Source organism: Dinoponera quadriceps, unplaced genomic scaffold (genome assembly GCF_001313825.1).
Source record: "Dinoponera quadriceps isolate SergipeBrazil2010 unplaced genomic scaffold, ASM131382v1 scaffold1069, whole genome shotgun sequence".
Lineage (NCBI taxonomy): Eukaryota > Metazoa > Arthropoda > Insecta > Hymenoptera > Formicidae > Dinoponera > Dinoponera quadriceps.
Genome location: NW_014555200.1, coordinates 1452199 through 1466993, shown reverse-complemented (window position 1 = coordinate 1466993; position 14795 = coordinate 1452199). Strand labels below are relative to the sequence as shown.

The following is a 14795-nucleotide window of genomic DNA, read 5'->3' as shown; positions in this document are numbered from 1 at the left end:
ATGTTACATATATTGTTGCTTGGAGCAAATATCTAGACTTACTACACTATTGAAGATCCGGACTAAGAGTTTACTGTCCATAATAATTGAACAAATTTTACTGTCTCAGCTCAATTCTCGAAAGGCTATTCATTTTTCATATGTGAAGCTCATTTAGATATAACTTATCAATCGCTCGATAGTTTTCTTCGAGAAAAATCAATGTCAGGTTTGTCAAATAGTCTACAGTTAACTCCATTAATCACAATATCCAATAGATATCATCTTAATACTTGTCAATTATTTTTTATATATTATAGTGGTTTATCAGCCAAGTGCTAATGAAAGATAAAGAAGCAGAGGAAAACCTAGTAAGCAAGAAATCATTAACACAACGTTATTATAATGACATTTTATAACATGTAACATTTTCAAATATATAGTTCTTAATATTGTTAATGTATTGTTAATAGTATTTGATCCAAACATTAAAAATAATATTTCTACGTTATGAATTTAATATTTAGGAATATTATATTATCAAGTAACGGTTTAAAAATATTTATGAAATATGTCAAAATATTTGTAAAATTTATATAAAATCAATTTTCAAGGTTTAAAAGATTTAGTGTTTCTTGCTTGGAAATATTAGGAAAATTCGTGTATTTGAGATGTATTTGCGATCATTCATGGAAGTGAAAAATATAGCAATCAACGGAGAATTAAAGGGCGGTTCTGGTGGATCCATATCGCCCTCCATGTTAGCACATGTTAGTGACATACGATATCAGAGATAGATACATAATATCAGTACCTGAACAAATAGGTGTTCAAACGTCGTACCGGTAATATTAGATTACCGGCAAGTATTACGTATTCGCATGTCATTAATATGTCGCGGGAGCGATAACGGTGGGAGGCATTAGTGTGTAAAAGAAGACTGAAAATGATTACATTTCGGCACAGGATGGCGCTACGGCGTTGTTTATCGCCGCCCAGAACGGCCACCTCCGTATCTTGGAAGTCCTGCTGGAACACGGGGCGAAGACCGACGCGGCGAGGACGGACGGCGCCACGCCTTTGTGGATTGCCGCGCAAATGGGGCATGATCACGTTGTGAGGAGGCTGCTGAAAGCTGGCGCGAAGGTCGACGCCACTAGACACGTAAGTTCCGCCAGGTCGCGTGTAGAGATGACTATTTTCCATAATTGCCGAAAGCGAGCTATTGTGTTGTACTGACGACCAAATTGTTCTCTCGAATAATCCTCTCTCTCTCTCTCTCTCCTTGCAGGACGGTGCGACCCCGCTTTTCAAAGCCGCTCACAAGGGTCATACCGCTGTCATCGGCGAGCTACTCAAGTATCGTCCTTCACTCGGCGTGCTGCCAGTAAGTTATCCGCCGATTTTACTTAGAACTTAACGTAACGCCCAGGAACTTTATAAAAGTATTATTTGTTTTGTAAAACCTGTATCTGAAATATTACGAGAATGGAATATTAGTCAGCATAATATGTACGTTGGAAATTAAAAACCAAATGACCGAAGTGTCAGACCTTAAAAAACTTTAAAAAATATTTAAATTAACTTTTGCATGCTATTATAGTTTTTACATTGCTTTAACGTAATCATTTCATCTTATCGTATATTTTTTTCTTACGACAAATGAAAAAAAAATATCTTAATATATACTGTACATTATATATATTCTTATTTTATATTGTATATAATTATATTACTCATGTTGTATACTCTTTATATGTTCTATATATATTCTATATAATGTATTCCAAGTATCATATATTCTATATATATGTGCACTAAGTATGATTATATAATGATATACTAATAATTACATATGTATATGGTGTAATTATATACATAATAAGATTATTTTATTATTATATATGAGGACTAATTGAGGTTGTCAACAATTTCAGAATGGCGAAAGTGCATTGCACGCCGCAGCCTTGACGGGACACATGACAGTCGCAAGACAGCTCGTGGGAGCAGGAGCTGATCCTTTGCTCGTAAATCAGGAGGGCATTACGCCGTTACAGTTGGCTGTCAGGCATTCGCAGACACAGGTCGCCAATTATCTTAAGGACAAAGTGAGAGTGCGAACTGCATCCTGTTAGCGATATGTCTTCTTCACCTTGATAGTATCATATCAGGAATCTCAAGACGTTGTTTTTCGACGAGTCTGGCTCAGAAATCAGTATTCCTAAGCAGGATGTAGTCAAAATATTCGTAGAACGCAGCGTATGTAGAAAGTAATCCAGTCTTTATGACGATAAGAGCTTTATTAATTATGAAACGATGACGAATGTACTTTGGAAGAAAAAGGCCAATATCCATGTCTTCAATTTTCGATGAGAGAAACCATAGAACTTCCAACTATTTCAAAATTACATATATTGTGTCAACTATGGTTGATTAATGTTTTAGTAATTCAAAACGAAATTTACGATGAAGCTCAGAAAATTTTTATATTACGAAATTTTCTTATAAAAGTTTCATGTTACTTTATTATTATTGAAAAATGCTAAGGAAAGTAAAAGTTAAAGTATATTATTTTTATTATCTCTCTCTCTCTCTCTTTCAAAGTTGATTATAATTATGAGATTGATATTAAGACTAGGGCTACTTTTTCGTGCGCTACCAAATATTACATAAGTGACATGAATAATCGCACTAATTACACGAGAGATATGACAATGAAGGGAAATTTAATAAGTTTATGTAGAGAAATAAATGAATACGCTGATAAGCATATGTTAATGTCGGTTACACAGAGACTGAGCAGAAATCCGTCTTTACGAGAGAGTGATTAGGTGTGTTCGTTTCAATCGCATTTCGGGCACTTGATTACTTTGTTCTTTCTCCTGGCGTAGCCCGGATATTTTCCCCTGTTTTCGTTTCTCAAGTGCATAAAGTGATAAAACAAGTGCAATTGGAACGGACAAACTTATTATTATGCATTGTACATAATCGTGATACCATTCCGTTCTGTTTGTAAATCTCGGTAAAGATATTTTAATACGGTTTTCTACTGTAAATAGGAACATGGTTGGTACGTTGTAAACGTGTTGAACAGTGGTAGATCTATTCCTTTCTGTTATATATCCCGTAGTATATCACGCTATAGCGATAAGAAAATATATAGATCTTTTGTATTTTATCAGTTCGACGGTTAACAGCGTACAGTGATGCATGGAAATTCAACGTTACGTCAGCAGTCTGTAACTATCGGGTGAACACTATCGATTGATTCACTAAAACTGACAAGTTATATATTATAAGACTGACTGAATTCGCCTTGAAAAACATTTTTTATCGTTCTCTACCGCGTAAGGTATAGATCTTCTATCTATTCTACTATGTAAGGGAATGTGCAAGTCAATACGCAGTACGTATGCAGTTGTCATTTGCTCGTAACACACTTTATTCAATGTAAAGGTTTTCATGCACCGGGCATTATTTCGCGAAGATCTGTGAAACGTTTCGTGACACATAGAATGTCGCGTATATACATATATTGTCCAAATGACGCGCTCGCGTCGTAAAAGAGATAAACCTTCTATCGAAGTTATATAGACTACTAAAGTGATACTTTACTTAAAGTGCGATTTCGCTTCAATGCGATATTGAGATACTTTGTAATAATTTTTAGCTATTTAGCAAAGTAATAAGTACTTGTCCCGTCTTCCTAACACAAAGCACTCGTTCATTAGGTGTAGCTAATTGTTATTGTTAATGAAAACTTAAACAGGAAAGAAACTAATAAAGAACTTTACAAACAAGAGACAGAGATGTTACTAATAATATATAAAAGTTATACGTTGCAAATATATTACGTTATGAGATAATTTTTTAATGCATTATATTCCTACATAATAGATATTAATATAATTTTTTTTTTATTTATATACACACACGTGTGTGTGTGTGTGTTACAAAAATATATATTTCATGTTTATGTAATTAGAACTGCGTTCGCTTTGTGCATTATCACAGAATAGTTCGCACAGTACTCGGTATATTATAAACTGAAATTATATTTTATATTATAATTATATTTCTCACCAAGCATTATGAATACATAGAAAATGCGTTAAAAATACGCGGTTTTCACTGTAATCATGACGGGTGATACTGTAATGATATTAAAACCAGCGCAGACAATGAATTATATTCAGGTTTCTAATTGATAACGAAATAACGTAGACGATTAATAATTGGAACATAATATTCCTCGTCTTATAATTGAAAATAATTACCCCTTCCCCGATTCATTAAAACAAACAGTTTAACGAAAACGTACAATACTAAATAACGACAGTATATACTGTGATCTTCAAAGTGTGGGCATCGCATAGTTTAACGGAATTGCAGGAAACCTAAAAATAGTGGTAAAATATGTATGTGTACATTCTCAATGCACATTTTTACGCACGCGTTGCGGGTAACTTCTCGACAAATATCACGGAAAAGGTAATTGGCAGTTTTTTTCACGAATAATTCAAGATTACGACAGCCTCGTTGCTTGGAGCGATTGCGAAAGTTTTCCGTCGTTCGATCGTCGTCATCGATCTGAGGTCTTCGAGAAGCGAAGATGAAGGAAAAAACCAGTCTCCGGACGGCGGGGAGAAGCATACGAGGGAATCGTGTCATCGAAAGGAATGCAAATTCCACCTTGGATTCGTCGCCGACGCGAACGGGAAAACTTTCGCAGCGATCCAACGCATCATTTCGCACAAACTAAACTAACAAATTAAGTGACGTAGACGGTAGCGAGAGATGCGCGCGCGCTTGTAATTGCGCGCTGTAATCGCCGGCCTTGCGACGCCGCCGCCAAGTGGCCATTTCCTATTTCATTTGAGATGCAAAGTATCCTTCCATCCGCGCGCGCGTTGCAGCAGCGGCGGCGCTTTTCTTCAGGCCGCGTGCCACGCGCACTCCGGTCGAGGACGCGCCCGGAGTGACTTTCGCACACCGACCGCGGACATCGAAGTGAGCGGCGCGATGGACTTTATCGGCGATATCTCCCGAGTCGCGCGCTGATAAGGGGAGAAAGATAACGGACAGCGCACCGCGTGCTTTTACCCGACGATAACTATCAGTTACGCATCTCTCGAGACCGCTATGGTTCGCGATCGTATGCCCGATTTACGTGCTGTTAGTGTACTTTATCTCACCTTCCTTTTTTTTCTCTCCGCGTACCACGTCAGAGAGAGAGAGAGACATCGAGGAGAGAAAGAACTTCACTCGAGAGCTCGAGATCCATGCTGCACTTCGTCCCAACCGCTCGAGATCCGTATTGCACTTTGTCCCAACCGCTGTGTAATTGCACACTGTGAGTCATGTGCGTGCGAAACCAGCCTCGAGTCGCAATGTCTTCTACTGACACGTTGATGCCTGCAGGCTGGCCGGCCGCATCAGATATCCGTTGAGACCGAGTCTTGAAGTGAAGTTCCTTCTCGCGCTCAACGTTATTAGAGAGTTTCAGCAACACCGACTCTCAGATAAACGTTGAAATGCGTCCCGGTATTCAGCTGCCGGCACTCTATAGAACACAAACTGTTGATACTGGCAGTACTGAATAGCGGAACGCACTTTTAGTGTTTACCATATCCGAAAAACGGTATTGCAAAAACTCCCTGTTGCCCGGTCTACAATATTTTAAGCCTTGAGAAGTAGACCAATCACAATGAATTATTCTCTTCACATTCGACTGTGATTAGTGAATTTCTTAAAGCGTAAAGCACCTATATTTTAGACCCACGCGCACGCGACTTTACATATCAAACTAAAATCTAAGCCGTCGGATTTGTACTTGATCGTGTTCCAGAGCCGAAGTAACAGCAGCACCTTTGGCAGGGGATTTTTACAAGACGTGCACATACAAATAGCCCAGAACAAGAAGCTCAAGGAACTGTTGGACGAAGTACGTATCACGAAAAACCGCTCTGAGCAGCAACGCAAACGAATTACAGACACACGCGCATACACAAGCGCTGTTTGGTTCGACATTGTTTGAATGTAAAGAAATAAACGCGTTGATGCAGGCGGAGGAGATCCGTGGGCTGATCCAGCTTATAGGGGAGAATTCCTCGATCGTGAAGGACTTGCAAAACAATATTCTGTCGCACACGAACAAAGGTAAGGTGGCTGCTGCTACGAGTCGCGCGCGTTCATTTTCAAATAATTCACACGTATGCGCGCGCGCTGTGGTGATGTTTGCAGATATACAGAAGGAATTGGAAGCTCGCACCTGCACGATCTCGCAGACAGCCTTCCGCGTTCAGCGAAAGTTACGAGGTAGGCGATTTTCCACGCAGGCCACCTCGTGAAAGAACGAAAGGGAACACCCGGCGATGTTTGCGACGCGAGTCGCGATCACCCTCACACGTTACTCCGCCTCGAACTTTTGCGCGGAGGACTTCTGTCCAGCGACGGTCTTAGCTCGTCCGGCGGCTTCTTGACTCGCCGGACGTAAGTGGAGGGGGAGTAGCTAGTGCCGGGGTTTTGATCCCGTGCCGCTTTAGGCGTGCTGGTACTAAAACTCGAACATAAGGACAATCTTGCCGGTGACAATCTAACCAGACGCACCGACACGTTCTTCATTAACTTATCGTAGGGCGATGAGATTCGCGAGCAGTTACTAGAACTCAGTCTACCACTCGTGCAGCTTGATACCCCCGAGGTTGAGGGTAACGGTGAAGGTGAACTGACCCCTCGCAAAGATGTTCGCCTTGATACGTCCACTGGCGAATCCTTATCGTGGCATATCGTGGGTGTCGTGGGCGGCGAACTACCGATAGCTTCGTCGTCGTCGTCGTTCTCTGAAGTCGATCTACCCCTCACCCTCCTGAAAAGTTACACAGTAAAAAAACCTCTTGTACTTAAGATCGGTTCTCCTTGAGATTTTTGTGTTAAATTCTTAACGTACGTTAAATACGTGTGTTAATTTAACATGTATTTATATTGATTTTCTATGTTATATCGATATTTATAAGTGTTAAAATAACACATTTTATACTTCTGTGTCGGTTGACGTATTAATTTTCTGTTAATTTTCGACATAATATTTGTTACTTTTCAACACATTCACCTTGTGTTAACACAAAAATTTGCGCAAACCGTTTGGAATATGTGTTAAATTTAACACAAAATGTTGTACTATGCGTGTATGTTATGTTCTTGCAACTCAATATTGAATAACTTAATAAGATAGTAGAAGAGAAAGATATATATATATATATATATATAATCTGTGATATATTTCAAAGAAATCTCTTTCACTTAAAATTTATAGCACAATTCTAGTACATTTATAAAAATGTACAGCGCGCTTTAGCATACATATATATTGAATTTTCAAGCAGCGAAAAGTAACTTTAGTCCGCTACTTGCGAATTGATATTTCAAAGTGTACGAAACGCAAGCTGAAATGACACCGTATCGGGAAGTGTGGATTCGTTTGCAAACTGATACCGTACCGTTGATAACACTCCATATCTTTTTCCAATTCGGGGTATTCATTGAGCAAACTGAGCAGATGCTTCTTCTCGAAGTCCGAGTAGACCTTGAACAACAGTCTCTCCACGCTGCTTTCCAAGGGCGACGCGTGCAGTTTCTTCTTGAGCGTGATCAACGTGGGCAGCAAATTGTCCAAATTGTGCTTCTTCATGTTCGTCGCGATGATATTAATCGCATTGTTGTTGGCGGCACTAGTAGAAGTGTTCTGGGAGGATTCGACGGTCTCGTCGAGCTCATGCGAGTCGTCCTTGTGCTTCTCCGTGGTGGACGACAGCTGAAGGCGGTGATTACTTATGACGAACAGCGCGTCTTGCAAGACGCACGCATCCTCCTCTCTCCTGACGTCGATAGACTTGCCGTCGCATATCTCGGCGAGGATGTACTTGGTCAAGCCGACGAGCAGCTTGAACTTGGCTGGCGGGTCCAAGTGGTCCAGCATGAACTCGTAAATAAGACGGCGCTTGTCCCGGTTCGCTCTTCCGGGCAACGTCAGCGCCTGCTTGTCCCTGTCGCGCATTCTGTACCTGCAGACCGCGTCCCCGCCGTGGTAATTGTTGTAGTAGTATATGCTCGCGAGGAACTGTTGCGAGATCAGCGCCTTGTTCTTCATCAGGAGCCTCTCCTCCACCAAGAACACCGTGAGCTCGCGTATCATGCTGTTCGTGTCCGACAGCATCGTCAATATGTGAAAGAAGAACGGACCCTTCACCTTGATGTAATCCTCGAGCAGCAGCTGGATGAAAATGACGATCACGGCCTCTCGCACGGCCGGGTCCGGGTCTTTCATGCTGACGCACATGTCCGGCAGGTACGGCTCCACCAGCGTGGTGAACCTCACGCAGATGTCGGCCAACGCCTTCGCGGCGTTTATCTTGACGGCCGCCTTAGTAGAGCCGGTCTCCCGGCGTATCAGCTCGCCGAGCACCGGCGTGACCCTCTTCGCGACATCGCGCTCCCTTAACGCCTGCTGACAGAGCAGCACTACCGCGGCCGTCTGCAGGCGCTTCGTGGTTGCCAACGGGTCCAACAACAGTGTCCGTAGGACCTGCAGCGTCGACTTGGAGATCCTGCTGGTGCACAGGAGCGACGCGTGGCCCAAGGTGAAGATCACCCTCATCTTGTGCGCCTCACCGTCCTCCTTCAGGATGTCCCGCACCTTCGTCTCCGACAGTTCCACCAGCTCGGCCATATACGACTCTATGACGTTCCTATCGTGCAAGTGCTGCAGCACGTTGTGGCAGATGTCCAAGCACACGCTGATCAGGTTGAAGTTTACCTGGAAGCTGCACATGCGCGCGTAGAGGTACCGGCATAGATCCTGCAGGCGTTCACGGTCGAGGCAGGGCCAAGCGTGGCGCAGAACGTGCAGGACCAAGCTCGCGTGGAGGTCGTTCTTGCAGACGACGTTCTCGTAGTCGGCGATGTACCGGCCGATGCCCGGGATCGTCATGTTCTCGGCCAATGCGGCCAATAGTATCCACGCGCCTATGTTGTTGCCGGTGCCGACGTGCGACTGCAGATTCGAGATCACGGACTTGCTGATGACGTTGCACTTTACCCAGAGGCCGCACGCCCTCGATAGATGCTTCCTCATTCTCATGTTGTTCAGTTTGTCCAGGACCCTCCACGGCAGGCTGTCCGGCCTGCACGCCGAGGCGTTGCCTATCCTGTTGATCAGCACGTCGTGCAGGCACTCCAACACCTTCTCCTGCACTTTACTCTCGACGTCGTAGATCTGCGGCACCACCGCCTGCGTCCACTCGTGCAGGAGTGCCGAGTCGTGCGGGAAATGCTGCAGGATCTCGGACAGGACGTGCACCGCGAACTGCCGGACCGACAGCATCGGGTCCCTGCAGCGCTCGCTTATCACGTGGGTCATCCGGCCGGCGATCGACGGGAACATGACGGAGAGGTTCCTTAGAATCTTCAGGCCGCTTCGCCGCACCATCGCGCGCTCGTCGTTCACTCTGTCCAGTAACATGGCGATCAACGTGTCCGATCCCGGTAATGGGTCTGTGTCTTCGAAGGCATTCACCATGTCAGCGATAGTGGCGAACCGCTTGTTCGCCGCTGTTGCTCCAAAGATGCCCTTCAGGACGGCCCTGTCCGTGTCGTCGTTGCAATCGGACAGGGACGCGAGCGTGGCCATCGCTCTTCCCCTCACCAAGGGCGAGCGATCCATGCAACGGGAGAGTATAATGGCTACCAGGATCCTCCTCATCTTCATGCTCGTGTCTCCGTGCCGATCGTTGCGCAGCAACTCGGACTCCCTGAAGAGTTTCTCGACGATCTCCTGCGCGAACAGCCTGTGAAGGAATTTGCCGCTGTGCGAGTACGACGTTATGTCCCGGAAAACCGCCACAGCGGTGTTCTTGTCGCATATATTCAGTAGTTTCACCACGACGGTCGCCTGCCTCTGACGGCCCTCCGATCTCTCCGGATAACGCACCATCAGCTGGTGTATCAGAGTTATGATCCCCACTGAGGTCTCCTTGCTGTGAATGTCCAGCACCGTTTTCAGAAAGTATATGAACGTCTCGTGCACGACCGTCATCTTTGGCTGGTGGCTGTTGGTCTGCTGGAGTAACAGGTGAGGTAGCATATACTGAGCTATCAACATTATGGTCAGAGTGACGGATTCGTGATCGCCGCTGCACAGTTCTCGCAGAGCCGCGAAAGCCTTCTTAGACAACGACCCCACGTCCGAGTTCAATCCTTCTTGATTATCGTAAGATTCATCGGTGTACATCACCAGTCTCATGATATCTAGCAACGTGCGTATCGTGAGATCCAGGAGCTCCTGCCGCTCCTTGAGCCGGAATAACTTGAGCATTGTCATCAGGTCACAGATAATCCTACTTATTCCTCGAACGAGGCTCACCTTCTCGGAATGTGACAGTGCGGGTTGTTCCGACTGATCGTCATCGTCCAAGCTGGAAGCACCTGCCGTCTCCCTAGCGCTACTTTGCCTGGAAGAAAATATACTCTCTGACATTTTCAACGTTTTCATCGTCCGCTCATACAGACACGGGTGATACACGCTAAACACACTGCTCCCTGGTACCGTGAGCAGCATGAGGTACAGACTGGTAGCGTCCAGGCAGGCCTGCCTGGACGCCATGTCGCTGCCGACACGCTGACCGGTCTTCATTATGTAATCCAACACGGCCAGCAGGCCGCGCACGTTGATGCCCAGGACCATCAAATCCTGCCATGAGAACTTGCACTGTTCGTCGCAGTTCACGGCGATCCATTTCTTCAGGATATGACAAGTCTCGCGCAGCTGCAACTTCGCGTCGTTGCTTTCGAGATACGCCAGGTACTCGTCAGGTGGTTCCTGGTAGTTCACGAACTCGGCTTCCCATACCGAACTGATCCAAGACTCGTCGAGAGTGTCCAACTTGTGATTGCAAAGCACACGCAGCGGCTCCATCCTCTCGCGCGCGCAGACACGTGCGGAATTCGAATCACCCTCGAAACGCTGCTGTTATCATTTTTTGCCTCGTGAGCGGGAGACGCTCACCGTGTGAGTAAACATAACCTCAAACTTATCGTGTCGCGATTGGTGTGCACGGGGCTTTCAGGTTATCATCTTCCATATGCGTATCGATAGTGATATTATGCTCCTGCCTGGTTTAGCGTGCACGACGTCGCGGGTCTTCATGAAAAATTTATCCGGAAACTTAATGAGGAACATTTCGCTCGTTGTACCGGAGCTGGCGAAACGAACAGCAGCGTCCATGTAGAAACGGTTAACTGAATAACCAATCGTATGCGCGAGCCGTTTGAAATGACCATATATATATATATATATATACATCACATATATAATTATATATATATATATATATAGAGAGAGAGAGAGGCAATTTTCATATATATATGATTATACACGCGGTCATACAACCCACACTACCATTTACATAAGTAACATTCATTCATGAATTAATGTATAAAGTGTTCTTAAATAACATGCTCTTGCAAAACAGTTCAGGATAAAAAAAATAATTAATTATTTCGCACAAGAAATAATCAATTATGTAATACAAATTCTAAGTTAAAAAAATTTTTTAAATATAATAATATATACTAGGAAGAAACAATGAACATTCCCTGTGTGCAGTTTTAAATGTAATATGTAATAACTCGTTACTGTCTACTTTCTTTTATACTTGAACAAATCTACCAAGAAATTATTATCGTTATTTCTAGATTTAGGAAAAGATATCACTGCCATTGACGATTTGACTGTAGCTAGTGCAAAAGATGGACCGGCGTACACGAGAATCAAGATTTTGCAATATACAACAATGCTGCAGCTGTACTCGGAGATTATGGAGAATTACAATACATCATTACTTAGATATCACGATAAATGCCTCTTGCTTTTGCAGCAGCAACGTTTACTATGTACATACTCTTAGAACACCTTTGTAAAAAAGAAAGATATATTTATACACTACGTGTACATCTCTTTCTACCATAGTACTACTAATTAAATTATTTGTTAACTTAGTAAGGCGACAAGTAACAAGTGAAGAACTAGACCATATGCTTGATGCTCAAGAAACTAGCTTGTTCGTCGACAATGTAAGTATATATTGGAAATTCATTACTACAAAGAGTACATAGTATTTATCATATAAATTTGATTTTCCTTGTGCGCACGAATATCTACCTAATAAATTATTTCCAGATTCTGGAAGATAGCAAAGTTGCAAGACGACAGTTGTCCGACATAGAAAGTAGACACAACGATGTTTTAAAGTTGGAAAAATCAATCGCAGAAGTTAAAGACTTGTTTGCGGAAATGGCAATTTTAATCGAGAAACAAGTTAGTATCATTGTTTAATGTAACGAAAGTATAGAACGAATTGTGAGATAGACAATGGAAGTGCGATAGCAGATGTGAAATACCGAACTTTGTTTGCACAGGGAGAACAAATTAATAATGTGGAGTATTTTTCCAACAAAACAACAAATAACATTGGCGGCGGTCGCATTCAACTCAAAAAAGCAGAAGAGAAGAGCAGTACATATAAGAAGGTGCGTGTTCACACATTCAAGAGGTACTTAAGTATGGTTCTATTTTACCGTATCGATGTAATGACAATCATTGATTATTTTTACAGAGGAAAATCAAGATCGCGATCATCATAAGCGTAATAATAATAATAATTCTCTTTTTATTTCTTACTATTCCATCGTAAAAATTAGATGACATCTTATAACATTATTTTATACGAGGTACATTTTACATGGACAATCCCCAAGGTTTATATGATATGAATATAAAAAAATAAAATATAAAAAATAAAAGACACTTACGTTCATGTTTTATTAGCACATGTGCATTTTTCGAAATAATTTACCAGAACTTTTGCGCTAGGCCTTAATTTGTAATCGGCATTAGTGCATATGAAGAATACCTCAAGCACCTTGTCATATTCTTTGCCTAAGTTGATAGCAGGTAAAGCTGGACGCGTACCTATAAATTAGTTTCTTCTTTTTAGCCAATTTTATCTTCAAAGAAAACTGTTCACTCTTTAATCTCCAAACCAACTCATCACTATAGTGCATTGTTCATGAGAAATAAAAACAAAAACTAGATATTATAATAAAAAGTCCTTACCAAGTTTATCGTTCGTCTGTGGCATTATTTCTTTGAGGAAAGTAACACTCTCGTCCATATCGTAATTAGAGTCGTCCAGTAATTTATTCGTCGTGTCTGCGTCGATGACTGATTCGTCGCTGGACTCGTCCTCTATTTGTACGTGAGGTGGTGACAGGGCTATCATTTCCCACATGACAAGGCCATATGGCCAAATATCAGCGGCATTAGTCACAGGTCCATCCTCTGGAGAAGAGAAAGATAAAATTAAAAGTAAGAATCGTGGAAAAGGCATAATTTGAAACATGCTACAAGTAGGAGAATGGGTTTTAAGGTAAGTTTTGAATTTGAAGCTTGCAAAAGTAACTGCAATTTCATATACTAAAAATTGTCATTCAGTTGTGTGACTAAAGCAAATGAACATACCATGTATGATCTCAGGAGCATTCCAACATTCTGTCCCAAAGTAAGAAAAGTCACCCTTTGATATGTCCAGTTCTAAAGATTCCGTCAATGGCAGAGAATGTCCAAAATCACATAGTTTGACCGTACTGAAGTCATGAGTAACCAAGATGTTTGGACTCTTTATATCTCCATGCAATATGTGCGCTGTATGATGCAGATACTTCAGACCTTTTGCAACTTCATAACCAACTGTCAGAATATCCTTGGCTGGGAATGGTTCTTCATCGGCATTATCTTGTTTTTGTTCGATTTTGTCACCTGGTTCATAACAAATATTACCATAAATATATGTCTGAAAATGTTAATATTATTTTGTATCATGAGAAGATCAATACCAAGTGATATATCTAAAGCCTCCATAACTAGGCAAGGCTTTCCATCTGCTCCAGCAGTAAATGCCCTGAAACCAACAATGTTGGGATGTTCCAACTGTCGAAGGAAATCAGCTTCTAATCGAAGACGCCCATCGCTTGCTTCATTGTTTCTCCCCTTCAACAATTTCTTTATCGCCCAAGGTGAACGAATACAACCAATTTTGGGTGACCTTTCCAACATGTATACAGCAATTCCTGATAAAATATATAAAATATTAAATATGATTCTATAAGAAAAGCTATAAACCTTTCATAGAAAGTATAAAAAAAAAAAATTTATTAATTACAAAGCATTGTATAACAGTGTTATAGCAATTTTAATAGAATTAAAGTGACAACGATTAGCCAAAAGTTTAATTAATCAGATATTGATCTACGATAATGATTTGTGAAAGAAGGCATTAAGTTGCACCAAGTACCAGTGCCATAGCCTATTCGCTCCAGGAAAGGCGATGCAGGTATCTTGATGGGAGTTCCTAATTCAGCATTATCCGTCACTCTGCCTTTGCATTTTATCCTCGTAGGTGTCTTGAATTCAGCCATGTAAACGAAACTGCGAAAATCGACGGAAGAAAGTGAACAAAAAGTAACAACAGCAACCCGGCACAACCGTTGACTTTTCAAATATACTCGAAATTTTCGTGCGCACGCGCACTTGACGGCACAGAAAGAACCTACTTTCTGGGAACTTCAGGCAGTGACATTTTTGTCTCTCACAGACAAATCGTCTAATTGGATATTCTACTGTGAACGCTTTTTGTTCGCATGATGCGGGCTCGCTAATTGGCTGGAAAAGCTCGCGAAATGGCCCGTGTTTGCGCCAATCA

General features: G+C 42.2%; 2 protein-coding genes across 4 annotated transcripts in view; one reads left to right on the top strand and one right to left on the bottom strand.

Moving 5' to 3' along the window:
* LOC106743501 (ankyrin-3) overlaps positions 1-12864 on the top strand; it is a 28120-nt gene extending 15256 nt beyond the window's left edge. The window contains exons 6-16 of the mRNA XM_014617403.1: positions 946-1143; positions 1271-1366; positions 1917-2087; positions 5828-5923; positions 6045-6138; positions 6223-6297; positions 11731-11928; positions 12035-12108; positions 12215-12352; positions 12454-12564; positions 12651-12864. Of these exons, the coding sequence (XP_014472889.1) occupies positions 946-1143; positions 1271-1366; positions 1917-2087; positions 5828-5923; positions 6045-6138; positions 6223-6297; positions 11731-11928; positions 12035-12108; positions 12215-12352; positions 12454-12564; positions 12651-12728 (1329 nt within the window). The 3' untranslated portion in view covers positions 12729-12864. The remainder of the gene's footprint in view (positions 1-945; positions 1144-1270; positions 1367-1916; positions 2088-5827; positions 5924-6044; positions 6139-6222; positions 6298-11730; positions 11929-12034; positions 12109-12214; positions 12353-12453; positions 12565-12650) is intronic.
* Positions 6282-14595, bottom strand: LOC106743500 (lymphokine-activated killer T-cell-originated protein kinase). 3 transcript variants are annotated; one of them, XM_014617402.1, is made up of 5 exons: positions 14388-14595; positions 13930-14163; positions 13556-13852; positions 13151-13375; positions 6760-6847 (listed from the first exon to the last, which is right to left on the bottom strand). In XM_014617402.1, the coding sequence occupies exons 1-5, from the start codon at positions 14509-14511 to the stop codon at positions 6840-6842; spliced, it is 888 nt and encodes a 295-aa protein (XP_014472888.1). In that variant the 5' UTR covers positions 14512-14595; the 3' UTR covers positions 6760-6839. The 3 variants fall into 3 exon arrangements, with proteins under 3 accessions (XP_014472886.1, XP_014472888.1, XP_014472887.1); XM_014617401.1 differs by lacking the exon at positions 6760-6847 and adding an exon at positions 12843-13006; XM_014617400.1 differs by lacking the exons at positions 13151-13375; positions 13556-13852; positions 13930-14163; positions 14388-14595 and adding an exon at positions 7479-11645 and having other exon boundaries at positions 6282-6847.
* Positions 14596-14795: the final 200 nt, after the last annotated feature.